Below are 14,216 nucleotides of genomic sequence, written 5' to 3' on the forward strand. Positions count from 1 at the left end.
AAACTGGAAATATTGATGTGTGTTCAAGTCATTTATTAAACGATTATTATTGAATTCGGATTCAAAAACGATAAGGATATTGAGAAGCTTTTTTTTAACGAAATTGAGAAGATGTCATGCTATACCAACTAAACTCCTTCACGTGTTGTACACGTGATACTGCAACTTGTTAATTGCATGTAATCAAGCAAGGTAATTCTACTTTTTGTGTGTGAATGTTCATTCTTTACTTAATTATCCCAATAATTTTATGAAAATTAGAATTAAAAACTATACATAGCAGGAATTGGTAAAAGGTTTCCGCAAAATTAATCTATATTATGGCTACTATCTTGGAAGTTGACGATTAGAAACCCACGTTTTAATTCTTATTTAGGAAGTTATTCCTTTCTTCGTTTTTTGTATACAATAGTTGGTCATCTTATGCTTTAATCGATTCTATGAAAATTAGATTAAAATGGTATCAACAAGTAGAGCTTCAAATATTTTGTTTCGGATCTTTCTTGTTTTATGTGTCAAAGCTCTTATTTGTAATACTTGTGCAATGAACGATTTTCGGGTATAGTATTGATCTAGTTTTGAAAAAAAAAACATAAAAAAATAGAATTCTGATTTAATGCTAAATTTTGTACAACATATATAACTTTCTTCATTTTCTTGCAGGTAAATCACGCGATACAACAGTAAGGATTTTCAATCGGTGTGAAAACAAATAAGGGTAAAGTGATTTAAATTTTTAAGACTGTAGTATTCCTTTAAAGTTGTTTAAAAAACTTTAATATAATGTAGGTACAATTTTCATATCAATAGTCAAAGCTAATTTTACTTTCAATAGAATAGGTAGATTTTAGAACATATCTAGACAGGTGAACGACAACATGAATAGGATATGTTAATGCATAAATAATTTAATATGGACTTAGTGTTTCAGTGTAGAATAAGTCTAATCCTTATACAGTACAATAAAGCTTTAGCTTTGGTTGTTTGAATTTAACGTTCTTTCCCAAGATCGAAGCTATATGGGATCTCAACTACGTGAGCCCTCATAAAGGACAAACCAGGAAATACGTATACTAACTACTCAAATATCTAACATAAATATCGGAAATAATTAATATCTCCGACATCTGTGAAAAAGACATGAAATATGAAATAGTACTAATGTTCTTAGGCCTTTTTTTTATCTGACTTCTTTTTCTTTATGTGGAAGCTTTCATTTCTAATATTTGTGCAAATAAAGAAGTGCATACATGACATTGGCATATTTTTGAGCAATTAAATATTTGTAGTGTTGATTTAATACTAAGTACAATACATATATATGATAGTGTTAAGATTATTTACAACTAATTGTTCTGGTTATAAATTATGGAATTACCAAAAAATATATTTTTAAAAAGTTATATGTAATTGAATAAGTTATCGGTAAAAGGAATCTGAATCACGATTACTTCACTTCTAGTTACGATTTGTTAAACCTCTCTCGGGGTAGGTGAATATTTTGCAACACAAATGATTCTGCTTGAGCTACCTTAACAGGGTAAAGGATAAAATAAAATATTGTAAATAGGTACCCCAGTATTTCAGAGGATTTGAAACAAACCGTAATTTAAAACCGAACGAAAGTGACTCAGGTCCGTTTTAAGGATAACATTTTCAATTACTTTTATCGAACAATTTAAAAATAATTTGCTTAAATATATTATAACAGTAATAATATATCATTTAAACTGATACAAATACTAAAGCTTTCATCAAACATACTGAATATATATACAATAATATTTTTAAATATACGGTAGTAACATTAGCTATGAGAAAAACGTAACCCAAATAGACACTACAATTTTAACGCCTAATATTAATCACAAATACATGCACTTCAGGAAACTTGCCAATCATAACTCATGCTTAACAAATGAACTAAATAGGAACAGTAAATTTTAACTCAATATTCAGCAACAGCAAGCATAAATACACAAAATAACCCTAATAAAACACAGTTCATGTCACCAAGCTAAACATATTTTACATTGAGTCCAATCTTTACTCTGCCGTTACCCAGTACCTTTAGCTGTTGATGAAAGTACTGCTAAGTGGCCCCGCGTAGCGTAGTCGCTACCGCTCTCGACTTTGGTGCGAGCAGCCCCGGGTTCGATTCCCGGTGGGGCACTCGGTCGAAAGTTTAAAACTCTTTTTCAGGACAGTGGACCGCGGTAGCTTAGTGGTAGAGCGTTCACCTCTGGTTCTTGGGTTCCCGGGTTCGATCCCAGTCCCGCCAAGTAAACCTTGTGGTGGACAAACACCGTGTGCGTGGGTTTCCTCGGGATTCTCCCGTTTCCTCCCACTTTCTTCATTCCACCATTTCATTCATTACTTATCATTACCGTCTCCTTTAGTCTAACCGGCATAACTGTGGGACGTATACCTCAAAGATTTCACTTCATTTTCATTTTCCTTTTTCAGTCCAGCCACTCTGAATGAGCTTTTCCTGGGTTTTCCTCACTCACACCAGGTAAATTGCGGGGTGGTGCCTAACTTATTGGTCCCAGGCCGCTTCCTTTCTTCCTCAATCCTTTCTTCCTTCCCTTTCCCTAATAGTGTGCTCGCCGAAGGACGTCATCCCTCAAACGTGACGGACTAAATGGACTTAGATACCGAGAGCCCAGAAATCTAAATCCTAAATCCTAAATCCTAAAGTACTGTTAATAGAAATCTAGGTGAAATGGGTGCCTTTAAATACTTATCCTCTATTATGCACGTAGGACTACGCTTTGTTTTATTAGCTGTCACATTTCTTGCCCTAGTTGTTCAATACTTTACTCTATTCAGAAAATAGGGGCGTCGGTGGCTCAGTGGTAGAGCGTTCACCTCTGTTACATGGAGTGCCGGGTTCAAACCCTGCCCCAGCCAAGTGAACTTTGTGGTGGACAAACACCGTGTGCGTGGGTTTTCTCGGAATTTTCCCGTTTCCTCCCACTTTCTTCATTTAATTCATTTCTCATCTTCACCGTCTCCTTTAGCCTAGCCGGCATAATCGTGGGACGTAAAACTTCATTTCTATTCTTCAGAAAATTTTTACAAGATGATGATTACAATATCTAGATTTCCTACTGGTCGCCATACTTCTGTCTCTACAGAACATTTGGAAAAGGAAAAAAAATCATCACTCATAAGTCCACTCGAATATGATGGAGATTATTATTATTATTATTATTATTATTATTATTATTATTATTATTATTATTATTATTATTATTATTATTATTATTATTATTATTATTATAGATTTGACTTCTGATCAGAATATTTCAAGTGTAATTTCATGATTTTGGGAGTAAACGGGAGAACTCAGAGAAAATCCACGCCCACGATGTTTATCCATGACAAAGCTTACTTGGCGTGACCTGGGATTGAACCAGGTATATATACAAATGGAGGACACATATACAGGTTATACTATTTATACTGTTATGCGCTTTTAACTTCTAAGCTAATGGATAAAACACACTGAAGTTTTATACAATGCAAATATCGAAAGAGGGATGTTGTTTGACATTCTGTAGTACCACTAGGATAATAGTGTTGCCAACTCAACATAAAGTTTTGTTTTTCCAAACTGCACTATGCCAGACAACACATATTTCAAATTTGCATATTATACGAAAACTTACCATGCTATGTTCTTTATTCAATACTACAAACTAACAACGCTACGATATCACAAAAATACACATTTTGAGGTCTATACAACAGTAATAACGCAAGTGAGATTGATAGATCAATCCATAGTCAAAGTACATTGGTGTCGAGTACTATGATTATTAAATGATGCATTTCATATGAACAGGAACTAAGTTACAAGAAGCTGAAAATTAGTATTTTAATTGCATTTATTAAAAGAGCTTCTCAGATAAGCATCACACCCAATGACGTACACGCTTTTAAAAATAAAAAAAAAGCTAAAGGTCATAATGCCGTATACAGCAATTATGTAAATCCAATCGTTCCAAAGATATGATAAACACTGGTAAAGTTTGCAACACTGCTTAAATGATGTAATTGCAGGAATGTATTTTAACTATTTACCAGAAAAAGAAAAAAAAAACGTTGTTGAAATGTTATACAAGCAAAGGAAATCAACGATATTAAACATTAACCACAAATACGTCATGTTATGCATTACAACGTTTATCCATGTGTTCCATAGGTATTTCAACAAGAACTTTAGGAAAATCAAAAATGGGTCAAAATATTGCGATCTTGGCCAATAATTAGTTCTTGGATCAGGGGTCACAAAATTTTTGAACGGCCCCTGAACCGAGTTTTCGTATTTTCTGCGGAATAAGCACATTATACTGAGTTAAGTGATAGTTTGGGTTTGGCTACACTATATGTAGTTCTCCAGATATAAGGCCTACAAGAAAATTTTTGATTGAAATTTATTGGATCTTATGATCCAAAAAGAGTCTTGAGAAATTTAATTGATATAGGGCCTACCAAACATCAATTTGATCTTTATCTACTGAAAATAATATATATGGATGATTGTGACACTTATTTAAACAGTTTCCCGAAGTAAAGTCTTTTAGAAAGCCTCGAATCTTCATCACTTGTAACTTTGTTCCTATTGATTCAGAATACGTCGTTTCATGATCATAGTATTCGATATTAATGTACTTTGCATGTGTATTTCCTGTCCGTATCAGTTGCGTTATTACTATTATTGAAGTATCCAAACTTAGGTGTTTGTGATAGTGTAGTGTAATACTGTGATATTGTACGTTTTCGCTTAATAGAGGTATGTAATAAAATAATCTGACATGGTGTCATTGGAAGAAATACAACTTTAGGTTTGGTTTGGCAACAATGTTCATCTGGTTGTATTGCTTGTATTGCAGAGTATGTTAATCTATTTCCTTTGGTTCATACAAAATGTCGGTGCTTTCTTCTCATTAGTTTAGAAGTTATAAGGGAGCGTGTAGTTAAATGACAATGAAAAACGTCAAAATCCAATGAAAGGCGACGACTGTGTGTATTTCACGGGCCCAACGATTTGGTTTATTTTTCATAACTGGATATTTCATTAACGGTTTTCCTTAATAGTGATTTAGGCATTTTTTTCATCCATTTCTATATCTATTTATCTATCTATTATAAACACGAATAAGATCTTGTATCTTACATCATGATGGAAAAGCGGCGGTTTTGCAATGAACATTGAGCTGAACTTTTTTCTTTATAACAATTTCAATAAACTCCATATCATTTAACATACCAAGCGAGGTCCTCGAAGTATCCTAGAATGACATTTTTGGTTGTCTTACTGTAACATTTTTGGTGTTCTTGCTCCAATAAGATTAAAAGATACATAAAGATTTAAAAAGATACATGGAGATTGAGAATACGATTAAAAAGAAACATAATTAGACTTACGGGACATTCTGTAAAGATACGTAGTAAATAAGTAAATAAAAACAAGCTTGAGACCCAGGCAAGATCCCACATTATGTTTCAAATTTGGTTTGATAATTCTTGTCTTCTTGTACATGTTTTGGACGTTGTAAATTGTTGCACAAAACAAATGAGTTTTGTTTCGCGATGTGAATCTACGGTATAATTTCAAGCTATGCTAATTCAATACTGAAACTAGTAAATAGTACACCTATAAATTCTGGTTGCAGTATTTCCGTGTTGTACTCATATACTCGTACAGAACCTGTTTCTCGGACGCTACGTCCATATCGAGAAAATATTGGTCGCAATCTCTTGCTGTTTCCTCTTTGTGGAGATCATATTGAAACCGGAAGCAGAAATACATTTCAACTATTTCCTGTTTTGGTATGTAGCTACGGATGCAGACAACATATTTATTCTATGACGATCAACGTTGAAGCCGGAAATTTCTAATTTCGATCATTTCCGATTTGAGTGCAAAAATAACTGCGGAGATAAAATCTATTCTTGGAACAGATTAGATTTAGTAGAAAATCGATTTCGCTTTCCGTTACCTTTTTTGTTCTTTAGAGATCAATATTTAGTCTGAAAGTGTTAGTAAAGTTTTACTACTTCCGGTTTTAGTGGAGATATACGGTGAATGTAAAATATTTTGCTTAGACGACGAATCGACCCCCAAAAACTACTTGTCATTATCTATTACCGTATTTTTTGCATGACGATCAACATTTAATGCCGAAAATTGTTCATTTCTAAAACTTCCTGCTTGAATAGAGGGTTCACTGAGTAAATGAAACTTATTCTTGGAACAATGAGTAAATTACAAAAATCCGATTATCGTTCTAATTGTATGGCGATCAACATTGATATCAGTAATGGTTAATATCTACAATTTCCAATTTGCATAGAGGATTAAGGGAGTAGAGAAAACATATTCTTGGGTCTCTCAATCAATTGCAAAAACTCGCTTCTCTATATGAACCACTGATTGGAAAAAGGGAATAAGTACAATTTTTTGCGATTTTAAGCTGAGATAGCAGATGTGTTCCTTTAAGATAGTTGCATCGTTGAGTACAAAATTGGAATGTTTGGGTAACTCTATGTGACCAATGTAGAAGGCAAAATCTCTTGCTGATTAGAAAAAGGGAATAACTACGTTTCTTATTTCCTTCTTACAGTCACTACAGGACACGACCACAACTGTGAGACTGTGTGTAAGTAGACAACCACCAGAGCCCTCTGCTTTCGTTACGATACTTCGCCTTCTTTTTGCATTGCACAATCTATGGAGAACTTTTTGCCCAAATCAGTTACAGATTTACATGTTTTCAGTGATGCAAGTGGTGGTAAAAACTGCAATCATTCAATGACATGAATGCTTTTCAGCCTGACCGTATCATAACGGTTCCCACTATACACCAATATTTGCCTATCAGAGGTCACAGTTTTTACCATGTGACCGAAATTTTGCTGTAGTCAAACCAGAACTCAAACGACACAATCGCATTTATTTACCAGCACAGTATAACCACATGATTACGAATGCAACAAATACTCATCCTCCATTTCAGGTTTACGAAGTTGTCAATGAAGAAATCTTAGATTTTAAACATTGGTGGTAACCGCTTTAGAAATCTTCAGGTAGCATTGTGGACAAAACAGTGAAATTCCAAGTAAGTAAATAGAGACGCTGTTTACAAAGCAGATTCTCCAGGTTATGTCCAAGCTCATAAGTTTATCAATGGACTAAGAACTGATATTTTTCGATTACTCAAAAGTAATGTCACAAACGTTGCACTGCCAACGTCAAAGGCATACGATTGGCAAGTCTCGATCAATCAGAAAAAGATCAACGATTCTTCACAAATCATCAAATACATACCAGACCAACACAAACAGTTTTATATGATGATTTGTTCATGGAAAACCACTGATCAAGAAACTGTAGAAGAAGAAGATGCAGACGGATAGGACCCTATGTAAACCCATTCTACTGTGACAAAGTATTTTGCTACGTATTTTGTTCAGTTGTCTATTGTATTACTTTTCTTGCTGTACGAATAACATGTGCTGTACAGAAAAACGAACGGTGACAATAAAAGTGTTAGAAGCCTAATATGCGTGATAGTTCGAATACATATATCAAAGATTAACGTACAACATTGCATGCAACATGTACATTTTCATAGCTTTCTATCAAACTGCACATTACATACCCTACACACAATTACAATTGCACCCAACTTTAATTGATTGGAAAAAGGGAATATTTTTTTTCAATTTTAAGCTTTTCTAACCAATTCCAGGGCTGCAATACAACATTCTTCTTGTTGTCTTAGTGTTTGTTAGTTGTTTTGCTTCAAGTAATCAATTATACACTTTTTGCAACAAATACAAACAACGCCTCTAGAAGGTTTTTTTAGCGTTATTGAAAACTTAGGTCTGGTGCACTTATTCCCTTTTTCCAATCAGTGATTCATATATCTTACTATTTTTACTGTGATACCTGTCAACAGACGGACGAACTCACATACAGTTATACCGTGCCATAAGATTTCCTATAATTGTGCATAACAGAGTTTGGAAGTTTAATATGTTCAAATATAATTTAGAAAAAAATACTAGGTTTGAGTAATCTACCGCAACAAACAATGGAGAAACAGAAGAGAAACTATGGAGTCATTCGAAGACACTAACTTGGCAAACACCGTTGACGATTTAGGCTTGGTAGTTGAGAATATCCTAAGAGGGAGGGAGGCGACTTTATAATGTAAGCAAAAAGAAAAAATATCTCAGGGGCCCTTCAAGTTAGGGAGATAAAACTTAGTATATAAAAAGTCCTTGTAAAATCAAGTGGGTATGCGTCCCAGAGTTTTCGGAAATTCCCCTTTTAATAGGGGGAAAGGTGTAAGTGATTTCTCATTGGAATATCCACAAGAGACAGTTTATTTTGGGAGTGAGTTTCTTTATCACATTGTCTCAGAAACGATTATTACAATCTTGTTCATATTTTATAATTATATGTAAATTTTTCGGTACTAACTGTAGCAGTGAAGGAATGAGTCATGGGTCACTTGGGTTACTTGAGTCATGACTTTTGTCTGTTTCACTCCGAGTCACGGGTCTGTCCGGGCGACCAGGTCTGATGGGTCATGAGTTTGACTTCCTACATGGGTCTTCTAGGTCATGGGTCCCAAAGTTTGTAACTCATTCCATCACTGAACTGTAGTATGACACATCCAATGTAAGGAGTGGGAACTCCTTCTTTCATAAGATGAGATGAATTCATATTCTTATCACTGACTAATTTATAGTGCAAATAAATAGAAGTAGAAATTAGTAAAAACAAATAGAGTCAGCTTCTACTCTCAAACAACATACACATTCGGATAATGATTACAATATTTTCGCGGAACTTTTTTTTATCGGGAGAGATAAATTCACACCTTTATTATTAACCAATTTTAGCTTCAAGCAGTAATTATAGTTGGGAAGACTCACAAAAAATATATGCGCCATTAATACAATATATAGTATTTTTTTTTCTTTCGAACCCGGGTACACGTGTACTAACCTCTCGATTTGGTTGGTTATTTTTGCTTTTAGCGTCCTTTCCCAGTACCAAGGTTGTATGAGATTCGTACTAATGAGCTCTCACGGGAAATCGAACTCGGGTCTCACGCACATAAAGCATGTACACTAACCACTCGGATATCTGGGAATAATCTAGTTGAAAGCATCTCTATTTCTGCAATTTGTGTCTTTTAAAAATAATTTTATAGTATTCATTACGGATCATCAAAGTTAACATAAAAAGTATATTTTTAAATGAACAATGGTAACTTGAAAATTTATTTCTGTTTATTTATTGTTGCAAATAAATCTTACATTAACACTATTCTCAATATAACTAATGTTCATTTTTCTTTCAGATGGAGCTAGAACAAGAGAGTACAGGCACATACTGCATTTGCTTCAAAAATAAAACTCACATGCCGCTAAAAGAAATTCGTTCGATTTTCAGTAGCTTCCCCTCTTTTTATAGCATTAATGTTGGTAGAGGAAGATGCAGGGTTTTTATACGTTTCTTGAGAAAGGATGTGGCTCTGCGAGTGTTGGAGCAGTTTCAGGGTAGAAAAGAGTTCCCAAACCTCTGTCCTGCTAGACCGTAAGTAATGTCCATATGTCCATACTTATAGTATAGCCAGTTGAACAACAACAGAGAAATCCTTCCCTTAAGTTTCAGAAACTTTCTTTACCTATGCGTAAAGAGTATAATTTGAAATACAGGCTTACAAGAACACTTTGAAGGGATGAAGACTATAAGGATTGTTTGCTTAAACCGATACATAAGTAAGAATATACTGTAAGAGTTGCTAGTAGTGAGAAAGGAAATCAAAATTCGAAATCAAAATCAAAAAAAAATCACTGTGAATTCATATTTACGATATACAGGATATTTCATCTAACATTCTGACCTTAAAATCTTTCCAAACAATACAAAATGTTGAGCATCTGCAATAATGTTTATTGAATTTACTGTTTTGTGTATCCTCTCTAATTTTATGTGTATCTGAAGTACACTCCTGTAAAATTGAACTTTGTGTATTTGCTTCGTTTCAAAAACATATGAGTTCACAATGTTAGATGAAATTTCCTATGTATTTTCTGCATCAAGAGTGCATTAAGCTTCACGTACCATTATACTTCTTGCTATTTATTCTCTTCTGAGTTCTGTCCAACACGTGATTCATTTGATTAGGATGAAAACTATTTGCAATAGAAAATAATTTGCCTCGCCACATTTCTACAGCATTGTATGCAAGCGAAAAACAAAATTTGACCGAAAAACGTAGTTTACAAGCTTTCAATGTTACGAGCGACGGAACAATTCTCTTCTTCTCCATAATAGTACACCAGTGTTGGGTAAGTTACTTGTAAAAATGTAACCCGTTACAAGTTACTTTACTTTCTCTTAAAATGAAACGCGTTACTAAGGCGTTACTTGCCCCCCCAAAAGTAACTGTTACTTTACTTCGAAAGTAACCCGTTAGGTCCGAAACTTTGAATATGTGAAAAAATCTTATTACTTCAATTTTCCGTACTACTATTACTTCCGCTATTATTATTATTATTATTATTATTATTATTATTATTATTATTATTATTATTATTATTATTATTATTATTGCACGTTCTGAATCGCTTTATGTAAATGCAAGGACAAATTTGTACTTGACAGTTATATGAACATTTTCATATAATGTAACATTGACTAAAATGCTATACTGCTTTATTCGTAGGGATGGGCACAAGCGAGTTCGAGTGAGTTTTCTTTGAAACTCGATTCCACTAGAAACAAACATCTTTGAGCTCGACCTGAGAACTCGGCTCGAAAAATTTCCTCCAACTCGACTCCAATTCCGGTCGAGTTTTTAGTCGAGTCGAGCCAAATCCGGTGTGTAGTTTCGAGTACTCTCTTCAAGTATCTTACATAGACAATATAATTATTATCAATGATACTACTACTACTATTACTACTACTATTACTACTACTACTACTACTACTACTACTACCACTACTACTACTACTAATAATAATACAGTGAAACCTGCCTATGTTGGCCACCATCGGTTGCACCGAAAAGTGGCCAACTTAGACAGGTGGCCAACTTACAGAAAATAAGTGTGATTTGTGTATTTTTAGAATAGGATTTCTAGTATTACTTGATTGTAAAATTTTAATAAATAGTGGCACGACAGCTACTTATAAATAATGTATATAGAGTAATCATAAAAATATACAGTACTAGAAAATATTACTATAGTATGCAAGAACGCCGATTTCTCTGTAAATTTGGAGGGGGGCATTCAGATGCAGAAGATATATATATATATATATATATATATATATATATATATATATATATATATATATATATATATATATATATATATATATGAATCTTCTAAGACAAATTGCACTCAAAGTATACCAAATATTGTATACTCATAAATAAAATAGGACCACATGAGCTTTGGGGGGGGGCCCTCGGTTCCCCCACGATCGGCGCTCTTGATAGTATGCTTAATACTGTATATATGCATACCTTTCTCTTCCTGAAAACTAGTGTGGTACATTGGATTATTCGGATTGGAAACACAATAACACAAAAAACCATGAAATAGAAATGAATGTACGCAGTTTATTGAAATTGATATTATAGCACACTGAGTTATTCAGATTGAAAACAAGAAAAGCTAAGTTATAAATTGAGAAATTCATATGCAATTATTTTGACTTCTTTTCAGTTGTTACTGAATGGTGGTTCATTCTAGACGTATTTGTTTTATTCTTTTTGGCAGATATGCACATTCTAATATTGTAGTTAACTACCTCTTGTTAATGACATAGAAGTGTTTCCCTCGGAGCAAAAGATGTTTTGAGAAAATCTTGAGGGAATTCATATCTCAAAACCTCCGCTACCTTTTGACATGCAGTCAGGCGCCAATAAATGACAATTGAGCTTTAACCTTGAGAATTTTCCGGAATTACTAAAGCTTCCCACTGACGAAAGGAGCCGATATAGCTAATGGTTTTACCAAAACAGACAGGGTAAAAAAATACGTACAACCATTTCCTGAATTCCTGTACGTGCTTTTTCTAATTCACATCTTCCTTCACCACCCTTTTATGAGGGTAGTGTTCTGGCCATTGATCTCCAAGAACAAATCGTGCCAATCTATGCTTCTTTGTGTCCAGTCACAAATACAGAACATCTGCCTCTCATATGGGAATTCGAAAGAGTTAAGAAAAATAACAAAACTGTATTTTTTGTGGCCAAGATACGCAGGTAAATTTATCATTATCATCATAGGGTAAACATTGCTTCAGTGTGGCCAACTTCCAAGATAGACAGGTGGCCAACTTATAGAGTAGTAAGTAACGAATGTCTTATGGGAAAATGCAGGTTCAAGACGAACTAGGCCAAGATAAGCAGGTGGCCAACTTAGAGAGGTGGCCAAGTTGACAGGTTTCACTGTAATAACATTGTGTATAAACATGAAAAATAGGCGGTTTGTATTTGAATACCAAAAAAAAAACTAGTTGATTGCCAACCTCGGTAGTCGTGAAGTCTAGGAGTCAAGGACATTGTTCAAGAGCTTCTGAATTTGGATTGAGGTTCTAGGTTGAGTATCCGGGCTCGAGCTAAACATTGTTAAAAGTTATAGGGCACTGGCCAAATATCTTCAAAACTGTTCTACCCGGGTTTAGAATTATCAACGACTCGAACAGCTGGACACACAGATCATTCACTATCGATCCAAACGGAGAAGTGAGCCGAGCCAACAGCTCACCCAACCGAGTAGGCTAGAGCCCTCGGCTCAGTTTATCAGCAGATGGTTCATCTCAACCAAGCCAGCTCGAGTCGATGGTTCACCCCAAGGGAGCCGGATCAAGCCAAACTGAGCCGAACTGAGCTTGTTATAAAAAAATCACTTGTGGTCTCGTTATCGAGACGAGACGAGATGCGAGCAGTGTCTTGTCTGGTGAGCAAGACTAAAAATATTCGATATTGCTCCTTAGCTTACATTTCTCGTGGTTTTCGCTTTCCAGTGAAATCAGGCCATGATTTCAAAACGATTTAAAACGAGCGAGCCATTTATCAAACTCGACTCGACTCGAAACTTGATGCCAAAAACTCTGAATCGGCTCGGAACCCGACTCGAGAATATTACCTTAGACTCGATTCGAAACTCGACTTGAATTCGAGTCGAGTTTTAACTTGACTGGCGCCCATGCCTATGCGTTAGAAAAAATGGTTTCTTATTATTATTCTGCTAAACTAATTATATAATAACAATGTTGTTAGGTAAAATTAAAAATACAGAATATAGAGAACCATTAGACTACAACTAATAAAATGAGAACACCTGAACAGGATGTGAATCAAAACTTGCCAGTAACTCTGAAATCGATACATGCTTTTTAAAGCTAGTTGTTCCAAATTCTATAATCAAAGAGACTTTAGGATACGCAAACTGATCTAAAAGAACTCTAATATTACATACCATCAATACTACATCAATAAAGTAGGCCTGCTCATCAGAACACAGTTTATTCATATTAACCCCTTACTGTATATCGTTAATTATGACACCCTAGTTGTTGATAAATATTTCTCGCCGGGGCACCACTTTACTTATAATTCTATCCACCATCATCTTCAGATTTTAAGAAAAAGTATTCTTTCAAATGTTCGAAGGATAGAGTATTTCCGTTCTCCATCTTCATAAAAACAACACAAATCAAAGTAAAATAGACTACCGGTACCATTGCACTCACTTGCTGGATGTATTGATTTGGAGCTGTCAAAATCTACGACAAAATCTTCCAGGTGCTTTCAATCAGTACACGTGATTTCCCTGAGCCTGTCCTCATTTTCCAAAAACAGCAAGTGGCACTATATTCTTATCTGTTTCTTTGTGTGTCGGTGACTGACTGTCGGTCACTGACATACGTAGTTCATGCTCAATTGTTCCATTCTGAGAAATTCACTTATAAGAAAGAAACAGTTGTTTCCGAAAACAAATTATATATTGTAGTTACTCATCCTAATATAACGCGAAAAAAGTAACGCAAACTAGGTACGTTACTTAAAAATTTGTAACGCGTTACTGTTACAGTTACTTTGGAAACAATGTAACGCGTTACTAGGAAACGTTACTTAAAAAGTAACGCGTTACTTGCGTTACGT

General features: G+C 34.6%; 1 protein-coding gene across 1 annotated transcript in view; it reads left to right on the forward strand.

The window, feature by feature from the left end:
* Window positions 1–669: 669 nt before the first annotated feature.
* Window positions 670–14,216, forward strand: part of LOC145687250 (uncharacterized) — a 99,491-nt gene continuing 85,944 nt past the window's right edge. The window contains exons 1-2 of the mRNA XM_081760724.1: window positions 670–718; window positions 9,390–9,625. Coding sequence (XP_081616850.1) covers window positions 9,390–9,625 — 236 coding nt within the window. The 5' untranslated portion in view covers window positions 670–718. The remainder of the gene's footprint in view (window positions 719–9,389; window positions 9,626–14,216) is intronic.

This window comes from Thermobia domestica, chromosome 6 (assembly GCF_964235325.1).
Source record: "Thermobia domestica chromosome 6, izTheDome1.hap1.1, whole genome shotgun sequence".
NCBI classification, from domain to species: Eukaryota; Metazoa; Arthropoda; class Insecta; order Zygentoma; family Lepismatidae; genus Thermobia; species Thermobia domestica.